This window comes from Schistocerca gregaria, chromosome 8 (genome assembly GCF_023897955.1).
Source record: "Schistocerca gregaria isolate iqSchGreg1 chromosome 8, iqSchGreg1.2, whole genome shotgun sequence".
NCBI lineage: Eukaryota > Metazoa > Arthropoda > Insecta > Orthoptera > Acrididae > Schistocerca > Schistocerca gregaria.
In genome coordinates this window covers 294,270,345-294,291,921 of record NC_064927.1, presented here as the reverse complement: position 1 = coordinate 294,291,921, position 21,577 = coordinate 294,270,345, and the positions used below count along the sequence as shown (strand labels likewise).

The window sequence follows — 21,577 nt, the reverse complement described above, 5'->3', positions numbered from 1 at the left end:
ATTTCAATACTGAAAGCGAAATTACATTCTGCAGTGACAATGACGTTCCCTTGGAAGACCGGAACACTACATACAAACCCAACAAGAGGAAACTTCATAGATGGCTAAAAAACAAGCCTGAGAGCAGTACTGTTACACAACAGTAATGAAAGGCCAATCCACCCTGTGACATATGGTGCCTTAGTTAAAGGAAGTTATACCATGTTGAAATCCTTTGTAAAGAGTGTTAACTACTAAGCATGAATGTAAGTCAATGTAATGCTGTCGAGTTTTCACGGGGTTACACTAAGTATTGTTGTTACCTGTGTGAGCGGGACAGATTCCCAACACAGTTTCCCAACAGAAAAGAACACTACAACCAGAGCAAGTGGCCTCCACGAACAGCTCTGGTGCTTGGGTCAAAAAATATTGCCAAAGAACATGTACTGAATCTGAACAAATTTGTTATCTCACCACTGCACATTAAGCTAGGATTCAAGAAATAATTTGTTCAGACTGTGCGCAAGAATGAACCAGCATTTCAGTATCTGAGTAACATGTTTCCATGACAAAACACAGAGAAGATCACAAATGGGATATTCATTTGTCTATAGATATGTCAGCTGTTGAGTGACACACACTTTGAGTCCTCTCTAACCTCTGATCAACATGAAGTGTGGCATTGTTCTCGTAATGTGACAAAAATGTTCTTCGGAAATAGGAGAGCCGAAAATTACAGGACCTTGTGGACAAACTCATTTATGCTTATAAGGTCACTGGCTACAACACGATCCTGAAGAAGCACTTTCTTTACTCCCAGCTCGATATGTTTCCACAGCACTGTGGCGCATTCAGTTGTGAGCACAGTGAGTGGTTCTACCAGGACATTTCTATAATGGAACAATGATGCACAGGATGGAGGATTACTGTTATGTTGGCTAGTTTCTACTGGATACTACAGACACACTCCAGACATCACCCACATGACTAAGGCAAATGCACAGGATGAATAAACCATGTAAGTTCAATTACCTGTTGACTAGGTTCAAATGGCTCTGAGCACTATGGGACTTAACATGCATGGTCATCAGTCCCCTAGAACTTAGAACTACTTAAACCTAACTAACCTAAGGACAGCACACAACACCCAGTCATCACAAGGCAGAGAAAATAACTGTTGACTAGGGCAGATATATATGTGAAACATGAAGACCCAACTTCTTTGTAACCCTGAGTTAGGAGACAATTTTAATTGTGATATTCGTGTTTAGTGCTTCGAAATCTATAAACTGACTACTTTTGTTTCTGCAAATAATCCACTGTGGACCAGTGTTGTTAGTGAGCATGAATTATTTTAGGAAGTTGCACCTTGGGAGGGAATGAGGTCTATGTAACAATTAGGTTGGGGTTTACAACACTACAGCATTAAAACACTAATCCAAAAGCATTATTTAGTTTTTCTCGGAAACTGCCATGAACACCGCTACTGTGTCATATTCTGCTTAGCAATTCTTAATGGGAGACACTGCAGTCAATGATTAACATACTGCAACTGATCAACAATTTGCATGGCAGTTTAGCAGTCCTGAGGAACAAATCTTTGCAAGAATTTCTGCAAAGGTATTATAACTTTCCCACAGAAAGACCTGATTTGGAAAGAAAATAAAAATGGAGGAACTGTCTCCAAAACGAAGTTTGGTTTTGATCTGAAGCTTTTTTGTTCATTCATTTCAACAAAGAAAAACTAAGGCCGCATCCTAGCACATCCTGTAGAATACTGCAGCTCGGAGTAAGGCAACAAAATTAGCGTTGCTTAGGAAAATAAGGCAATAACATAGCACTGAGTTTGAAATTTATGAAGGGAAGAATCTTCTTGGAGAATTTCATAATTTATACTATCAGCTACAACAATCATCAGACAAATTCTTTGAATATACATGGATGAGCTCAAAAACTTTCAATTATCTCATTAACACATTTTTCTTACACGGTCAAGAACTTCAACAGCTGATAAGTACAGAAGAATGACTGACTACAGTAATAATGGAAGAATGAGTATGCTATGGAGGAGGTGTCCATGATGTGATGGTAGCATTTTAGGCTGGTAATCACGATTGTTGTTTCGTCCTTGGTTCAGTCCTGGGCACTTCTTATATTTTACCTGACTTGGCTACAACCCTGTCACCAATACTGTGTACTAAGTTATGTATATACTGTTTACACTGCACTTGGCAGCATATTTTGTGTAGTTCTGCCAAGGTACTTCATCTTTACACACCTATCCCAGTATATGACACACATTAAATTCCTAATAAAACACAAAGAAAAACAATGAAATTTTACTGGAATCTGATTCGTGGGAACGTAATTCATCAGCAAATCAATGTTGAGGTCAAGCGTTTCAGTTAATCTACATAATCTGCGTAAGTAAAGAAAACAAAATTTTTGAAAAGAAGTCAAATGTTTTGTGCAATGATTTGTCTAAAAGTAAGAAATAAAACCTATTAGAGAAACAACTGGTGTATCTCATTTTAAATATACGTAATTTCAAAAATCACTCTAAGGCATAACAAATGTTAACCATGATCTACTTTATTCCTTTTAGACAAATCATTCTTCAAAATGTTTCACGCATTTCTTTCATTTTTTTTATTTCATTTTCAAGATTAATTCAGGAAGCATGACCTTACTGAAACCTCACCCGCCTTCCTAACATCATCAGTTCTTGAAATTCCTAAATCTAGCACTTGATTCAGAGAAAGCCTTTTTATCTTTTTTTTATGTGCAAGACAGCGAGGCCTTGAACAGATGAACTTTTTGACAGTTCATTTTATTTACTTACCTAGCGGCAACTGTTTGTAAAATACTTCAATTTTTTCTCAAATTAGTAAATAAGTCTATCTTAATTATCCTGATCACTTTCCAGTATTTAATATTTTCTTTCAAATCTAGAACTCACATTGGTCACTTTGATACCCCTTTTGTCCATTTCTTGCTGTTTTGCCACAAAAATTCGGACAAAAACTCATTGAGTAATTTATAGGGAATTGGGTTTTCATTCCACTCAAATATTTGACAAAAAATGCATCAACTGTTAATCATACAATAAAATATCCTTTTTGCAGGCTGTCATTTCCAAAAAACGTCATCTTGACATCTTGAACAGTGAATGAAATATGATGATTTTTGCAATCACTTGATCCCCTATCCTCAGTAAAGGATTCGGATCTCATCTGTGGATGTAACAACCAAGATCTAGTGAACAAGAAAGAGATATCATTCCCGCACTCAACTTTAAATACAATTTCGATACATTGGCCACATTTCATATGAAATAATGTATGGCCTAAAACGAACTACAAGCCAAGTCTACACAATTAGATTAGATTAATACTTGTTCCATAGATCATGAATACGACACTTCGTAATGATGTGGAACGTGTCAGGTTAATAAAAGATGTCTGTACAAGAAATTACATTACACAAAATATTGCATGACACTAAGTTTTTTTTTTTTACTTAGTTTATATCTAAAAATTCAGCCAATGAGTAGAAGGAGTTGTCATCTAGAAATTCTTTTAATTTATTTTTAAATGTTAGTTGGCTATATGTCAGGCTTTTGATGCTGTTTGGTAGGTGCCCAAAGACTTTTGTGGCAGCATAATTTACCCCTTTCTGTGCCAAAGTCAGATTTAACCCTGCATAGTGAAGATCATCCTTTCTCCTGGTGTTATAGGTATGCACACTGCTATTACTTTTGAATTGGGTTGGATTATTATCAACAAATTTCATAAGGGAATATATATACTGTGAGGTTACTGTGAGGATCCCTAGATCCTTAAATAGATGTCTGCAGGATGACCGTGGGTGGGCTCCAGCAATTATTCTGATTACACGTTTTTGTGACTTTACCTCAGAAAACTCTTAAAAATATTGTGCAGTCATTTAATTTTGTGCACCACAGTGACTATGACAAATAATGAAAATAAATTCAGTCTTTCAGTGCACGAAGATATTAAGCTGTAAGATGTGGAACAATCAAATTGCTTTCATCTGAATTGAAATGTCGAAAGTTGTAGCAGAGGACAGGCAGCACAATGGACATCACTCAGTCAGGACACTTTCCGTACATATACCTGCAGTTGTGTTTTGTCATCTGAAGCTGTCGTGCGCTGTCTGTCAATTGCATAGGATGTGGCCTAAGGGTATAGAGTAACTTAACATAGGATGTGAATGTACACACCAGGAGAAGAGTGTATCCATTTTGATATACAGACACAGACATAAGTAGCAAAAGGATGTCTGCAAAAATAGATAAAGTAATTACAAGTGGTAGAGTAAATCAGCTGTAGACAAACATGAAATTAATTCACATTATGAAACTTCAACCAACCCTTCAACTGCTCATTTTTTCATTTAGTTGTATTTTAATCAAGAGGCAAAAAACTGATGTCTACAATCTAGAATTAAATATCAAATACATTACAATAATACAATCGTTTAGCATCAGCTGCTGAAGTCTTATTTTACCTACATATATTAATCTAAAAGATTTTTAAAATATATATTTCTATGAATTTTTTATGTAGTTTTGAAATAAATTATACTGTATCAGGTAGTTTAGTAATACAGTGACCACAGTTATCATAGAAAACTGCAAACTAGGCAATTTCTAATACTCTCACTCTCCATCGCCTTAATTACAGAGACGGGAGTGCCGTTTGAAATACTCTCATACAATAGTCTGGTAATCGGTAGAGAGAAATAAGTGAAATTTTCAAAAGAAAACACGTCTGCAAATTTATCCATTGCATACACTGTACAGTAAACTGCTCAGTGAAGTTCAATGTTGAGTGGGAGAGTGGAGGGGACCAACCACTTTGGGTCTACCAAACACACCAGTACATCAGACCATCTCTCCAACACAAGTGCAAGTTGACATTCCATTGATAAGGGGATTCTTGAAAATAATAAATGCTGACTGTTAAAGACACATACCATTATGCTTTTAAAAAAGGAAGTAAAATTAATTATGTAATGCTAAAAGGTGCAATAATTTTTTTAGCTTTTGGAAGATTTTAGAAATTTTCACTTTCTTTGACGCTCTTGCACTTAATAAATATCTATTGTAGCATAAAATGATGTATAGCCACTAAAAATATAGAAAATTAAAAGCTTCTGCTGTGGAACACAAGGAGTTTAGTTATATACAAAACATTGAAAAAGGCGCCCAAATTTCACAATTTTCTGGTTTCCATATGTTTGCGCAGGTTTCTTGAGATTGCAAACTTTCTTTTTACATTACATTTGACAGTAGGAAAAGGAAGAGAAGTAAATGTAGTGGGTGAATATGGATTGGGGGTAAGAAATGAAAGAGGAAGCCGCCTGGTAGAATTTTGCACAGAGCATAACTTAATCATAGCTAACACTTGGTTCAAGAATCATGAAAGAAGTTTGTATACCTGGAAGAACCCTGGAGATACTAGAAGGTTTCAGATAGATTATATAATGGTAAAACAGAGATTTATTAACCAGGTTTTAAATTGTAAGACATTTCCCGGGGCAGATGTGGACTCTGACCACAATCTATTGGTTATGACCTGTAGATTAAAACTGAAGAAACTGCAAAAAGGTGGGCATTTAAGGATACGGGACCTGGATAAACTGAAAGAACCAGAGGTTGTAGAGAGTTTCAGGGAGAGCATAAGGGAACAATTGATAGGAATGGGGGAAAGAAATACAGTAGAAGAAGAATGGGCAGCTCTGAAGAATGAAGAAGTGAAGGCAGCAGAGGATCAAGTAGGTAAAAAGAACAAGGGCTAGTAGAAATCCTTGGGTAACAGAAGAAATATTGAATTTAATTGATGAAAGTAGAGAATATAAAAATGCAGTAAATGAAGCAGGCAAAAAGGAATACAAACATCTCAAAAATGAGATTGACAGGAAGTGCAAAATGGCTCAGCAGGGATGGCTAGAGGACAAATGTAAGGATGTAGAGGCTTATCTCACTAGGGTTAAGATAGATACTGCCTACAGGAAAATTAAAGAGACCTTTGGAGATAAGAGAACCACTTGTATGAACATCAAGAGCTCAGATGGAAATCCAGTTCTAAGCAAAGAAGGGAAAGCAGAAAGGTGGAAGGAGTATATAGAGGGTCTATACAAGGGCGATGTACTTGAGGACAATATAATGGAAATGGAAGAGGATGTAGATGAAGATGAAATGGGAGATACGGTACTGCGTGAAGAGTTTGACAGAACACTGAAAGACCTGAGTCGAAACAAGGCACCACGAGTAGACAACATTCCATTGGAACTACTGAAGGCCTTGGGAGAGCCAGTCCTGACAAAACTCTACCATCTGGTGAGCAAGATGTATGAAACGGGTGAAATACCCTCAGACTTCAAGAAGAATATAATAATTACAATCCCAAAGAAAGCAGGTGTTGACAGATGTGAAAATTACCGAATTTTCAGTTTAATGAGCCACAGCTGCAAAATACTAATTTGAATTCTTTACAGACAAATGGAAAAACTGGTAGAAGCCGACCTCGGGGAAGATCAGTTTGGATTCCGTAGAAATGTTGGAACACGTGAGGCAATACTGACGCTACGACTTATCTTAGAAGAAAGATTAAGGAAAGGCAAACCTACGTTTCCTGCATTTGTAGAATTAGAGAAAGCTTTTGACAATGTTGACTGGAATATTCTCTCTCAAATTCTGAAGGTGGCAGGGGTAAAATACAGGGGGCGAAAGGGATCACCAATTTAGCACTGGAGGGCAGCGTGGAGGGTAAAAATCGTAGAGGGAAACCAAGATATGAATACACTATGCTGATTCAGAAGGATGTAGGCTGCAGTAGGTACTTGAGAGATGAAGAGGCTTCCACAGAATAGAGCAGCATGGAGAGCTGCATCAAACCAGACTCAGGACTGAAGACCACAACAACAAAAACAACAACAACAACCACCTACTAAAAGTTTATAAAAATCCAGCTCCTTTGTGAGGGCTCCCCCCCCCCCCTTATTACCTGCTTAATGGACAATAACAAAACTTTAATGAAGAATACATCTTATTCATAAAAATAATCTTATGTTTGTGAGAACACTTAGCTTGATAGAATCCAAGCTTTTATAATATTAGATCCCTGAACCTGCAGTTACACATGAACACCACTGCATTTAACATGCTGAGGCTTTCCTTAATGTTAATGCTGATGAAATAACTAATCCTCCCACAAACTTCAAAATAAAAATATACGCAAAACCTTTCCAAGTCCTCAGATTCTTTCAATCCAAGTTTTCAGAAGAATCTGTCCACATATATTGCGAAAATCCCAAATTACATAGGTATATAATAATTAAGTGCCTAAATACTTCTGTTTCAAAAAAGGGTGAATGCTTATAGTTTTATTCTGAAGCAATGTGTTTAATTTTGCTATTTCACTTAAGACATATACTACAGTTTACAAACCATAGCAATATTGTTTTTAATACAATGACCATTTTAAAAAGTTCCAAAGTGGAAATATTTAGGTTTAACCCTATTAGGTAACAATGGGTAAACGCGTCACATATGTTCACCTAGAATAATGAAAATTGGAGAAGGAAATTCAAAATGATTGCAATTTTCAACAAAAACAAGATTTTTACAAAAAAATTATGATTAATCCTAAAGCAATAATAAATCAAATATGTCTAACAACATACTGATACACTCATGCCTCTGAACACATTACTTGTAACTACATAAACTTCATCACAAAGAACAACAAATTTAAAGGCTTTCATCTTGGTATTGTACACTGGATCACAAACATAATCACAGGAAATTTAAGAATTTATTCTACACAAAACTAGTCTTAAATTACAAAATTGTGATCATACTTACCAAAGTGGAAATGTTCGGACTTTTTTGTTGTTTACACGATTCCTGTTAATTGGTGTTGCTTGAGGCACTGCATCTAGATGTGAACTGTTGGGTAAGGAAGGTACCCATGGCATGCTCTTCTTAGTCTTTCCTTCCCTACATTGATATAGATATTAAAAAAATTATCACAAATTAAAACTGTTACATTTACTAGTTGTTACAGAGTGCTCCAGAAAAACATACGAATTTGGAAATTATCTCGCTACTAAGTCTCTTGGTTGACATTTCATTTACTGTCTACAGATGGTAATGAAGATATGTACGAGTTTGATGGCTACAGTAACTGCACAAACACTACTTACAAGTCAGTGTTTAAGAGGAAGATTAAATTTTGCAGATCATCAAATGTTAAGTATAAATTATTATACGAGTATACCACACACACTGAAACACAAGTAAGTATTTCCTGCCTAACCATATCCTCGAAAATCGTGACTTGTTCGTAAAAAAACGGCAGTGTTTCTGACAAGCAAGACTGTAAATACGATTCCTGCTTGTTTTACCAACATCAATTTAAGCTGCACTATTAGGTTCCTGCCTAACCACATCCTCGAAAACCATGACAAATACATAAAAAACAGCAAAGTATGTTTCAAAAGCTATGCACTCAGGTTTCTGCCTAAACACATGTAAGAAGTGAATATGCATTAAGTCGCAACATTACCCAAAAAATTGGTCATGTGCAAGGTAGGACTCACACTCTAAAGATTCTACACTAACATAACTATGTATATAGACAGTCAAGAAACCTCTAGATTTCTGGCTTGTTTTGACATCCTGTGAATTAAACAACTTTAAAGAATGTTTTAATTAAAAGTTTGAAGTTGGGAAACAATTTGTTTTTCATCTGATATAATTACAAATTAACAATAAAGAGGCTTGCACAGGAGAGTAGCAAGGAGAGCCGATCCAACTAGTCTTATGACTCAAGACCACCACAACAACAGCAGCAATCTTTACTTGTAATGGAAACCTTTCTTACTACCAAAAATGTCATGGTTCCAAGTCAAGGTACTTATAGGTTTTGATGAGTGACTTTGTGAGTATTAAAATAGTGACATAAATGGCCACATCTTTTGAGTGCTTTGACTTTGATAGGTTTACCCACTCCTGAGAGAAAAGGACTTAACACACAGAACAGAGAGACAGACAGTCAGTCAGATAATAAATCACAAAAAAAGCTGTAATTACAAGTTAACAATTTTCAGGTTTTTCCCTTAGTTGTACTGTGAACCTTGCTTTTTGTCAAATTTCATAATCCCAAGCCGTCAGGGAGTGCCTCTTAGGTTTTGATGAGTGAGTTTCTAAGTATCAGAATATCTACATCTACTTACTTACATTGTAAGCACTGTATAGTGCATGGCGGAGGGTACCCGTACCCCTACTACTCATTTCCTTTCCTGTTCCCCTCGCAAATAGAGCAAGGGGGAAAATGACTGTCTGCATGCCTCTGAACAATCCAATTTTAATGGTCCTTATGCGGAATGTTTAATGACAGCAGTAAAATCATTCTACAATCAACCACAAATGCCGTTCTCTAAATTTTCTCAAAAGTACTCCTCAAAAAGAACGTTGCCTACCCTACAGTGATTCCCATTTGAGTTTCTGAAACGTCTCCATAATATTTGTGTGTTGTTCGAACTTGACTGGTATGAAATCTAGCAACCCGTCTGAATTGCTTAAATGTCTTCCTTTAATCCAACCTGGTGCGGATCCCAAACACTGGAACAGTACTCAATAATGAGTCGCACTGGTGTCATAAATGAGGTCTCGTTTACAGATGGACCACACTTTCCTAAAACTCTCCCAATCGATCGAAGTCAACCGGATTCTTTTTCAATACTACAATACTTAGATGCTCATTTCATTTTGTATTGCTTTGCAGAAATTTTGTCTATTACCTCGTAACTCCCCTGCAGTCACTCGATGATGACATCTTCCTCCTATACACCACAGCATCATCAGCAAATAGCTCCAGACTGCTGCTCACACTTTCTGCCAGATCACATATAGAGAACAGGAACAGTCTTATCACACTTCCCTGGGGAGCTCTGATGATACCCTTGTCTCTGATGAACATTCACTGTCAAGGACAACATACTGGGTTTTGTTATTGAAGAAGTCTTCGAGCCACTTACATACCTGGGAATCTATTCTGTATGCTTGTACCTTTGTTAATAGATTGCAGTGTAGCACTGTCAAATGCTTTACAGAAATCTAAGAATATAGAATCCACCTATTGTTCCTTCATTCATGGTCTGCACGATCTCATGTGGGAAGGCAAAATATGTGACACAAATGGGCAAATCTTTTGATAATTTCGAGACCATTATTGTTACTTCTTAAATAGTTATTTTTTTTTTAAATTCAGTGACTGTATTGGTAATATAGACATATAGTTTTTCAGTGACTGTAAAGTTTTACCATGAGTGAGAAGTGTGGGCTCTGTTCTAGGTTTGTGAGTAGTGGATTACGGTGTGGGATTTGTTCCAAATATTTTCATTGGGGGGTATACAGTGTGGAAGCCAGTGGTGATTTTAGTGAGATCCTCTCCTGGAAATGTATAATCTGTAGTAGAAACAAGTTGACAGAAGAGCAGGAGCGTAAGATCTGTCCCCTTCAGGTGCAGTTACAATGGGCAAAGGAGGAACTAGATAAGTTGAGAAGGCTGAAGGGTGGTGGTGAATGGGAACTGGCAGTTGGCAGGAAGGCATCTAGGGAGAGGAGGTATTCAGACAGTTTTACTTTGCATACATGCAACAGAAATGACCAACTGTCAGAGTTGACTGGAGAGGAGCCTCGTGTTGCTGTAAATGTAGGGAACTTACAGCAGTCCTCAGCAATTAGTAGGCCTAGGTTAGTTACAAAGTCTAGCAGAAAGAAGGTTCTGCTGCTAGGTAGTTCGCACTGTAGAGGTGTGGGCCAGCAGTTGCAGGAAGTGCTGGGGAGTGAGTACCAGGTCATCAGCATTGTGAGGCCTAGTGCAGGGTCAGCTCAGGTGAGGGGGAGTTATGTAAGAATTTTACGAAGGAGGTTCACGTAGTGATAGTGGTTGGAGCAGGGAACAGTCTCGATAGGGATGGGGAATATGATATCGGTGGTGACTTCGTTGAGATAGCTATTCAAACTGGTGGCACTAATGTGCATTTCGTGCAACTGTTTCGGCGTCAAGATTGGCCTCAGCTTAATGCGGCTGTTAGGCACGTTAACGTGGGGATGGGGAGGGCACTGATGGCAGAGGGCATGGATCAAATCTCAGTGGTGCCAATTCAGTAGATCAGGTTTCACTGGGCATGGCCTGCACCTCAATAGGTATGGGATGGGGAGGCTAGCTAAGCTTATAGGTGACAGTGTAGTGGGTGGTGGTGGTGTCACTCATGGAAAAACTGCTGTAGTAGTAGGTGTTAGAGCTGCATCTTTTTTATATTGAAGTCAGCTGAGAGGTAAGCCTGCTTAAAGGAAGTCCCTCAACTAGGGGCTCATCTTCAGAGGATGTAATGTTTCCAAGTAGAGAAGGAATTAGCATATTTCATCAAAATATAAGAGGTATTAGAGATAAAGTTAATGAACTGCTAATAGATGTTGACTCTGAAATTATAGGTATATCATAGCACCACGTAAATAATTTGATAATTCAGAGGCTTCCTTTACCAGGCTACAGATTAGCTGGCTGTTTCTCAAGGAGTTCCTTGTGGGGTGGGGGAGTGGCTCTGTATGTAAAGAACAGTATTCCATTTGAGTCCATAGACTTATCACGACACTGCACTGAACAGGTATTTGAAAGTTGTGAAGAGTCAGTTAAATTTAATGAAACTTAACTTCTAATTGCTGTTGTTAGGTGGCCTAATTCCGACTTCAGAGCATTTTTGCTCAAGCTAGAGAGGGTCCTTGATTCACTTTGTAGGAAGTACCAGAAAGTAGTTATATGTGGTGACTTCAATATTAATTTTGTATATGATTGTGCAATAAAAAGGATGTTGGTAGATCTCCTAAATTCGTATGATCTGAAGCAAACGGTGTTTTTTCCAACTAGGGTGCAGGGGAACAGTAGCACACTCATAGACAATATTTTTATTCAATATTTTTATTCATTCTTCATTACTAGATGGGCATTCTGTTAGTAAAAGCGTGAATGGCCTTTCAGACAATGATGGATGAATTTTAACACTAAAAGGCTTTTTGTACTCAAACCAATGTCATATTTAATTACAAACTATGTAGGAAAATTAATCCAACAGCAATAGAGAGTTTTTTTAAAACTTGTCAAGGAACAAGAGTGGCAGGATGTTTATAGTGCCGATAATATAGATTATAAATACAATACTTTCCATAACACATTTCTCATGCTCTTTGAGAGTTGCTTTCCATTAAAACATTCTAAACGGGGTACTAGCAGTAATGGACAGCCCGGGTGGCTGACTAGTGGTATAAAGATATCATGTAGAACAAAGTGGGAATTATATCAAAATGTTAGTAGTCACAATCAAGCTACAGTAGCCCATTACAAACAGTATTGTAATGTGCTTAAAATGTTATTAGGAAGCCAAAGAGTATGTGGTGTGCAAATAGAACAGCTAATTCACAAGATAAAATTAAAACCATATGGTCAGTTGTGAAGGAAGTGACTGGTCAGCAGCACAAGGTCGACGATATAAAGTAAGTTCGCAGTAAAAATATTTCTGTTACTGATAAATCAGATATATGTAAAGTATTTAACAATCATTTTCTGAGCATTGCTGGTGAATTAAATAAAGATTTAGTTTCTACAGGAATTCATAATTTTCTTGGCAAATGTCTTTCCGAGAGTCATGTTTGAAATACTCCTCTATGAAACAGACAAGAGGGAGATAGAGTCAATAATTAAATCCCTGAAGACTAAGGGCTCTCATGGTGATGATGGAGTGTTTAGCAGAATATTAAAGTATTGTGCTGCACATGTTAGCCCTGTATTTAGCCATATTTGTAATTTTTCCCTTAGGAATGGTCAGTTTCCTGAACAATTAAGGTACTCAGTAGTAAAGCCGCTTTATAAAAAGGGAGAAAGGGATAATGTAGATAATTTTAGACCTATTTCTATGCCATCAGTGTTTGCAAAAGTTATTGAAAAGGCTTTGTTTGTTAGGATAATTGATCATTTTATATCATACGATTTGCTATCAAACGTACAGTTCAGCTTTAGAAGTCATTTAACAACTGAAAATGATATATTCTCTTCTCTCTGCTTGGTACTGGATGGGCTAAACAAAAAGTTTCGAATGCTTGGTGTATTTTTTGATTTAACTAAGGCATTTGATTGTGTTGGTCACAAAATATTGCTCCAGATGTTGGACCATTATGGAACACGGGGAGTAGCTCACAATTGGTTCACTTCTTACTTTAGCAACAGGCAGCAAAAGGTCATTATTCACACTGTTGATGACGGCTGTGATGTGGGATCTGAGTGGGGTACTGTCAAGTGAGGGACGCCCCAGGGATCAGTGTTGGGGCCGCTCCTGTTCCTTATTTATATGTATGATATGCCCTCTAGTATTACGGATAACACTAAAATATTTCTGTTTGCTGATGAAACTAGCTTGGTAGTAAAGTATGTTGTGTGCAACACTGAACCGGTTTCAAATAGTGCAGTACAAGACCTCAGTTCATGGCTAATTCACAGTAAGACTCAGTTTTTACAATTTCTAACACACAATTCAACAAAACTCAACGTTTTAATTTCACAGAACAGGCATATGATTAGTGAAACTGAACAGTTCAAATTTCTAGATGTTCAGATAGATAGTAAGCTGTCATGGAAAGCCCACGTTCAGGATCTAGTTCAAATAACTAAACTGCCATTTTTATTATTCGAATGGTATCAAAAGTGAGTGACACTTCGACACGAAAATTTGTCTACTTTGCTATTTTCATTCACTTACGTCGTATGGTATTATATTTTGGGGTAACTCTTCCCATTCTACACGGATATTTTTGGCTCAGAAACGAGCGGTTCGAGCAATAAGTTGTGTGAGTTCACGAACTTCTTGTCGACCTCTGTTCATGAGTCTGGGAATTTTGACATTGGCCTCTCAATATGTATATTCCTTATTGCCGTTTCTTGTTACGAATATTAGTTTATTCCCAAGAATAAGCAGCTTTCACTCAGTTAATACTCGGACTTCCTTAACTCCTGTGCAAAAAGGTGTGCATTATACTGCTGCATCCATTTTCAATAAGATGCCACTCGAATTCAAAAATCTTATAAGCAATCCACACCCTTTCAAATCGAAACCGAAGAGTTTCCTCCTATTCTGTTTCTTGAAAAATTAAGCTGATTCTTATTGTATTGCTGATAGTGTTTACTTAAACTTATGGACTGACTTTTTTCAGGTTCATGAACATCTATTTTTATCTGTTATTACTTTTATGTTGTAACTTCATGTACTGACACGTTCCATGACTTTGGAGATTTGCTCCTCAATTTGGTCCTACGGGACTTGACACGTAAATAAATAAATAAAAAGGCAATCAGATGGATGCAGTGTTCCTTTATTTCCTAAAAAGCACTTGACTCAGTACCGCATCTATGCATATTGTCAGAAGTACAATCATATGGGGTATCAAGTGAAACTTTTAACTGGAATGAGGACACAACATGTCATCTTAAATGGAGAGGTATTATCAGATGTAGAAGTAAGTGCGGATGTGCCCCAGTCTATTTGTACCCTTGCTGTTCATGTTGTATATTAATGACCTTGCAGACAATACCTATCCATAATGAAGCACTGCCTGAAAAAAGCTGCAGAAATATTCAGTCAACCCAGGATGAGATTTCAAAGTGGTACAGAGACAGGCTTACACTAAAAGTTCAGAAATGTAAAATTTTGCACTTCACAAAACAAAAAACAAGAAAACATAGTATCCTATGACCATAATATCAATGAGTCACTGTTGGAATTAGCCAATGTTTACAAATCACTCATGCGACTGGTTCTAGAATATTATTCAAGTGTGAGGGACTCGTACCATATAGGAGTAACGAGATATTGAACGTATACAGAGAAGGGCAGCAGGAATGGTCACAGGTTTGTTTAATCTGTGGGGGAGTATCACAGAGATACTGAAGGAACTACACTGGCAGACTCTTGAAGTCAGGTGTAAACTATCCTGTGAAAGTCTGTTAAAAAAGTGTCAAGAACCGGCTTTAAATGTTTACTCTAGGGATATACTACAACCTCCTATGTATCACTCACATCGAGACTACAAGTATAAGGTTAAAATAATTACTGCACGCAATGAGGCATTCAAACAATCATTCTTCTCGTACTCCGTAAGCCAACAGAACTGGAAGAAACTCTAATAACTGGTACAATGGGATGTACCCTCTGCCATGCACCTCATAGTAGTTTGCAGATTAGACACATACATGTAGAACCACTGAGAGAAAACACAGAGGCCCTAAAGCTATATCTCATAAACAAGGAAAGCAATCTCAGTGTCCCCCAACCAGGCACTGTTCCCCATCGTACCCGGAATGTTTTTCAAAAACATGTCAGAGATGACTACACAGATAAGTGGGCACAGTGAAAATCAGGTCAGAAGGAAGGACATTATATATAGGAATACCTAGGCCACATTATCTCCCATGATAGTATTAAACATAAACAGAAGCTGGCCAAATCATCGCTGATCTTCCTCACCCCAAGATACCATCAAGGACCTCCATTCTTTCTTGGGGAAGATCACATATTACAGCAACTCAGCCTGAGTGTGCTGTAGATTGCGCACCTGCTAAACAACCTGTGGAAAAAAGGTGTACCTTTTGTAAGCTTGGAGGCATGTGAACAGGCGTTCAAGACTCTGAAGCAGGCCTTCCTATTGGCACAATGTCTCGTCACATTTCAACTCTGTAAACAGTTGGTGGTGGTGATTAATGGCTCTGAATGGGGCCTGGGGGTCTTCATGGCTCAAGACGCAGATGGCTCAGAACATCCGATCACATTTGCATGAAGCTGCTCAATGCCACACAAAAGAGGTATTCGCAAATCGAAATAGAGGCCCTTAGGATTATCTTCACACCAAAGAAATTCCATTTTCCTTATACAGGAGGTGGTTTCACTGCATTACGGACCAAAAGCTGTTACTCTCCTTCTTTGGTCTAACAGCAAAGTTACCTGAGAGGACTGCCCACCACCTCCAATTCTGGGCACTTTCTCTCAGCAGATACCGTTACAAAATTCACTTCCATAATACCATGCTATACGCTTATGCGGATGCCCTTTCCCATTTCCTGATGCGATCTGCCCCTGGAGCCCGACCTGCAGTTTTATCGAGATGACACCTCATGTTTCCATTTGGATGATGAGACTTAACAGGCGGAGGACACTTTCTCTGACGCAGAGACCTGTGTGGCTGAAACAACTGTGAATGACACCGTCTTACAACAGGTGTGGCGGTACATCTAACACAGCTAGACTGACCTCATTCCCAGTCGGGTCTCCAACACCTCTGTGCCATTATCTTCACCTTTGCCACTGCCTTTTCTGGGTGGATTACTTTCAACCCCTCACTACGGTCCTCTCTGGTGGTCCTTCCAGAAGGTTTGGTTCCAACGATATTACAACCCATGCATGAAGGTCGCTGAGGATTCTCATGAGCTAAACTGCTTGCCCAGCTCCATGTGTGCTGCCCAGATATGGACCAGCAGGTCAACCCATGCAAGAAAGTCGCTGAGGATTCTCATGAGCTAAACTGCTTGCCCAGCTCCATGTGTGCTGCCCAGATATGGACCAGCAGGTCAACCCATGCAAGAAAGTCGCTGAGGATTCTCATGAGCTAAACTGCTTGCCCAGTGCTATGTGTGCTGACCAGATATGGACCGGTATGTTGTTTGCAGCAGTTGTAAATGCGAACAACAGCAGGCAGCACCCTTCAGCCTAGTGGAAGCAGGTTCATATAGACTTGGACGGACTCTTTTAGGATATTACACAGCTGATTGTCAACATGGCATACTCAACTATCAGTGCATGGGTGCAGAAGCCTCTGTCGCATCACTCTGTAGAATCTTTGATACTGAAGATCTTCCTCTAATGCTGGTGTCTGACAATGGCCCGCAGTTCCGTTACAAAGTTTTTTGCAAGTTTTGGTGCAGCAATGGCGTCAACTACCTGCTGTCACCATCTTTCCACCCCCAGTCAAAGGCTCAAGCACACATTCAAGACACAGACGGAAATACATGGCCAACACTTTTTCAGATGCAGCCCTTGGGATTTTTTTTTCCTAAATTTCTTACAGGTCAACTCCAATAGAGAAGATTACAGCAGATCTCTGTCACTGCTAGCCCACCACATTTCTCCATTTCACGTTGCTGTTGCCTGTAGAGCCATCTCCCCATTTCCAGCCAAGCACCTGCTAGTGGGCACAGGCGTTCGGCTGCCAGGACAGGTGGATTCAGGTAATCCTCCAGTAACAGTGAGGCCGCTGTGAGTTGACTCTGGACACAAAGCACCAGATGGTGATGGTCCATCAAAACAGGCAACATCTGAGGCAGGGGACCTGACTGGCGTCTCCCCCAGCCTGCCCAGTGGTCACTCACCATGACCTTCATTCATCTCCTGTCGTACCCTCTGCTCCTTGGGCTGTCATTGCCTTTGGACTCTACACCCTGCATGACAGCCATGGCCCCGCTGTCGTATTCCTCTGTTTGTGGGCCGCTCGTGGTGGACCGGATATTAGCTGACCACCAGGATGCCGTACCAGCCCTGCCAGCGCCACTCCCACCACCATTCCTCCCTTCCAGGCCGGGGACAGATGTGGACTTGGCATGGCCTCTGCTTCCTGCAGTGGAGATGCACTGACACCAACTGCACATCTGTGTGGGGACTTTCTGGCTGTACACTCCAGTCCATGATGACCAGGAGCTGCCGAAGCTGGAGAGGCTGCCCAACAATCCTGACAATGTCAGCCTGGTTCTGGGAACCAGCAGTATAGCCAGCTGGACGTGGGTTGCACTGCTGAGATGCAGCTTGTCACTTTCCCATGGATGAAGGGGTGTGGTGGCCCATCAGACTACCACCTAGATGTTGGGCACCAGAAAGGTCTCCAACAGTGGCCTCTAGGAGTAGAGACAGTGGCCAAGCAACCACTACGATGATTGTGCAGGCACTTTCAACACCACTTGCCACATGCATCTATGTAGGTAATCACTACCCGGACTTCATCCCCATTCTGCTGTGGCTCCGTGTATAATTCACTTCAAAACAGACCTACTTGTAACTGGAACATGCATAACGAACATTGTACTCATTGTTACACCTGGTACTTGTGATCAGAAAATATTCTTGTTCTAGAAGTGATTGAGTATTTCATGTTGTGGGCTACAGCAATTTGTTATTTGTTACAGATATCCATAAACTTGCATAATGGATCACATTTAATTTGTTGTCATATTAGAACGCCTTAAATATGACGTTGTGAGTATTCATCTCTTCCTATATCATTTGTATTTGGCCAATCATTTGGTGAACTTTATGATAACCCATTGCCATAGAAAACACAAGTATATTTATCAGAGCGTGCTGCAGTCCAAAATAAAAAGTGCAATGAAGAGACTTGCTGCCCCTGCCAGTCTGCACTGACGATGTTTCAAGAACATTACACTGTGTCACTTTCTTATACGCCTGACAGCGAATATGACAAAGGATCTCTCCTTCAAGAGCAGCTGTACAGATCTGCACTACTGCAGATACCCTCAAGTCATGCTGTGTCACTCTCAGTGCTCATAGAAATATCCAAACAAAAGTTTTCTTCCATTCAGTGGACATCAAAACTTAATCTCTAACACTGACACAATAAAAACTCATACTTTGGTCATATCATTGGGTTTGGTTCATAAATGTACGAAGGTCACTGGTGGCTTGGAGTGTCTTAAATGTTAATGAAGGTACCAGTGGACTTAAAACGAGCTTCTTATATCTTCATGGTTCTTCACCTTTGTGTATCCAATAAACCTGACAACTTTTCTGAGCACAAGTGCCTTCTTACAAAGGTTTACATACAAATAGCAATAGTCCAAACATATGTCCTGTCACCAAAATGCAAAAATAATGTTTTATCTTGTTACCTAGTACCGAGGTATGTTAACTCGTCACATTACATTTTACATCGTGTTTGTTTGTGTAAATCTGAATCTGTTTGCCATGCCTTCCACACATGTTAACTTTGATGGTATCTCATGTTCTGCATCACTTGAGGTCAAAGGTAACAGTCTGTTCCTTGCATATTACAAATGCTTGCTAGTCGCCTGTTCACATTGCTTCCAACATTACTGCACAAAGCTAACGTCCCATATTTTCAACAGTGAACAATTTTTATTCCTGTATTGCATCACATAGTTGTAAATATTAATTTCTCTCTCTTAATCCAAATGTCGTCCCAAATTGACTTTAGTATGATGTATGGTGTAACATGAAGAAGAAAATATATACTTAAGGTCAAATGTTGAAGTCACTGACCTTAACTCTGCAGATTGCTAGAATATAGCCATTTTGCTTATCATTTGAATGCGTGTTCCCAGGCCTTTTCAAAATTTCCTGTTTCACATTTCTATCTCTATTGGAATAGAAGTTATAGTCTTTTTTGTCAGACATATTGTTCAAATTTTTGCGTTTTCAGAATGTCAGGTGACTTTATTATTTTTATCATACTTTTGATACAATTCTGTAGTTTGGAATCCTTACTTTTTTTGCCATGTGCAATGAACACATCAAATTTGATGAAAATAGGAGGTAGTCGGGTTGGCACCTGTGTTGATCTGACATGGAATGACTTGTACGTAGCTGGATGGTTCGAAATCAGGGATAAATAGGTAGCTGCAGAATGCTATATGAATTTCAAGTTCATATAAACCTTTTGTTGTAGGATTAGACGTGACAAAGGAAGTTCATTGACATTCCACATGGTTATGACTTAATTGCCTGTGGCATTATGTTTGTACAACTTCCAGGTGTTGTGAGTAAAAGCATTATGAAAGTATAGTACAGACCAAGCGGAGTGACGTACTGCACTGCTTTCATAATGGCCTTTGCCTCTGCGGTAATTACTTTCGTGTAATAAGACAGGATGTACTTGGTGATCAAGACAAAAGAAGACACCACCTATAAATAATGTAGTAAGAGAGGATGTACTTGGTGATCCAAGACTAAAAGAGGACACCGCCTATAAATAATCTATCAGTTATTTTTTGCCCTGTCTATTAACATTTTAATCCCATCCAACCACTGCATTTGCATCGCCGTCTTGAATGTGATTTTAATGTTTCACTTTATAGAAGTAGATGGACACTGGTACAGTAAAGAAACATTACTTTGAAGTAGTGGTTACTACTTACTAGTATACTTTTAGTTTCCCACAGATGATATCTCTCTGTGTGTGTGTGTGTGTGTGTGTGTGTGTGTGTGTGTGTGTGTGTGTGTGTGTGTGTGAGAGAGAGAGAGAGAGAGAGAGAGAGAGAGAGAGAGAGGTTGACATAAAAAATATCTAATTTAAGGTTTATAGACAAATGTCACTCTTCCACTACTTTAGCATGACAAACTATTAAGACAATGAGACTTCTGGAGGGGTTTTTACTCCAGTGTATCACTGGAATGGAGTATTTTCATAATACAGAGGTGTAACTATGAGATCGACTAAATATGGCACGTTAGCTTTGGAATCACAGATATCAATATGGCAGCTGCTCAGTTTGCTTCTGTTGACAAATCACAGCACAGGACAGCTGATCCTGTCAGCCAATCACAGCACTCCTGCACATATGATCTCATCAGCCACTCACAGCACAGAACACCATCTATTAGCCTGGGACCTAAAAGCACAGCTTAAGTTGCTGTAAGCGAAATGTGTGACACTTAAATTAGTAACCTTGGCTGTCGCAAACCTTTCACTGTTTTCCCACAATTTGTCACAAATTACAAAACTGTGTTGGATGGGACCTAGTAGCATGGCTGAAATTGCTGTGAGTGAAACAAGAAGCAAATAAATGAATAAACTTGGCTGTCACAAACATTTGGCTGTTTTTTCTAAGTATGTCATGAATTACAAGGCTGTTGTTAGGTTGGAACCTAAAACAATATTTTGTCTGTTCACATGACAAAAAAATGATGTTTCCTTGAGGTTGTGTGTGCTGTGGTTGTCTGACAGAAGCAAATCAGGCACCTGCCATGTGGATTTCAGTGTTTCCAAAGCTAACATGTGGTATTTTGTGATTTTTGTGTTTGTGCATGCACATACCTACCAACCTCCAAAAACCAACAAACTGGAGATTTGGTGTTAAAAATCAGGAGGTATGAATGATCTGAAGCTGCAGTGCTTTTTGAGTACAATCCCAAGACAACGGATGTGAGTCTTTCTGTGTATCACAAAGCTATATAATGACTATAAAACACAAATGGAAAAGATGAGACTAGTAAATGATACAAAGCACAAATATAAGTCAGGAAGCAAAGGAATATCAATTACGACACAAATATAGAAAAACAGGGTAACTACACAACACTTTTTCTTCTTTCAATCCAAAAGATAGTAATTTCCTGTTAAAATTAACACATACAAAATTGAAGATGTCTGAACTTGGAGTAAAGGTAGGAAATAGGGTAATTTTCAAGAACAACTAGAATAATGTCAACAGAATTAAAT

At 38.8% G+C, this 21,577-nt stretch overlaps 1 protein-coding gene across 1 annotated transcript in view; it reads right to left on the bottom strand.

Moving 5' to 3' along the window:
- The window catches only part of LOC126284508 (SWI/SNF-related matrix-associated actin-dependent regulator of chromatin subfamily B member 1), a 124,263-nt gene that overhangs the window by 58,747 nt on the left and 43,939 nt on the right, over nucleotides 1-21,577 (bottom strand). Inside the window, exon 4 of the mRNA XM_049983483.1 lies at nucleotides 7,871-8,005. Coding sequence (XP_049839440.1) covers nucleotides 7,871-8,005 — 135 coding nt within the window. The remainder of the gene's footprint in view (nucleotides 1-7,870; nucleotides 8,006-21,577) is intronic.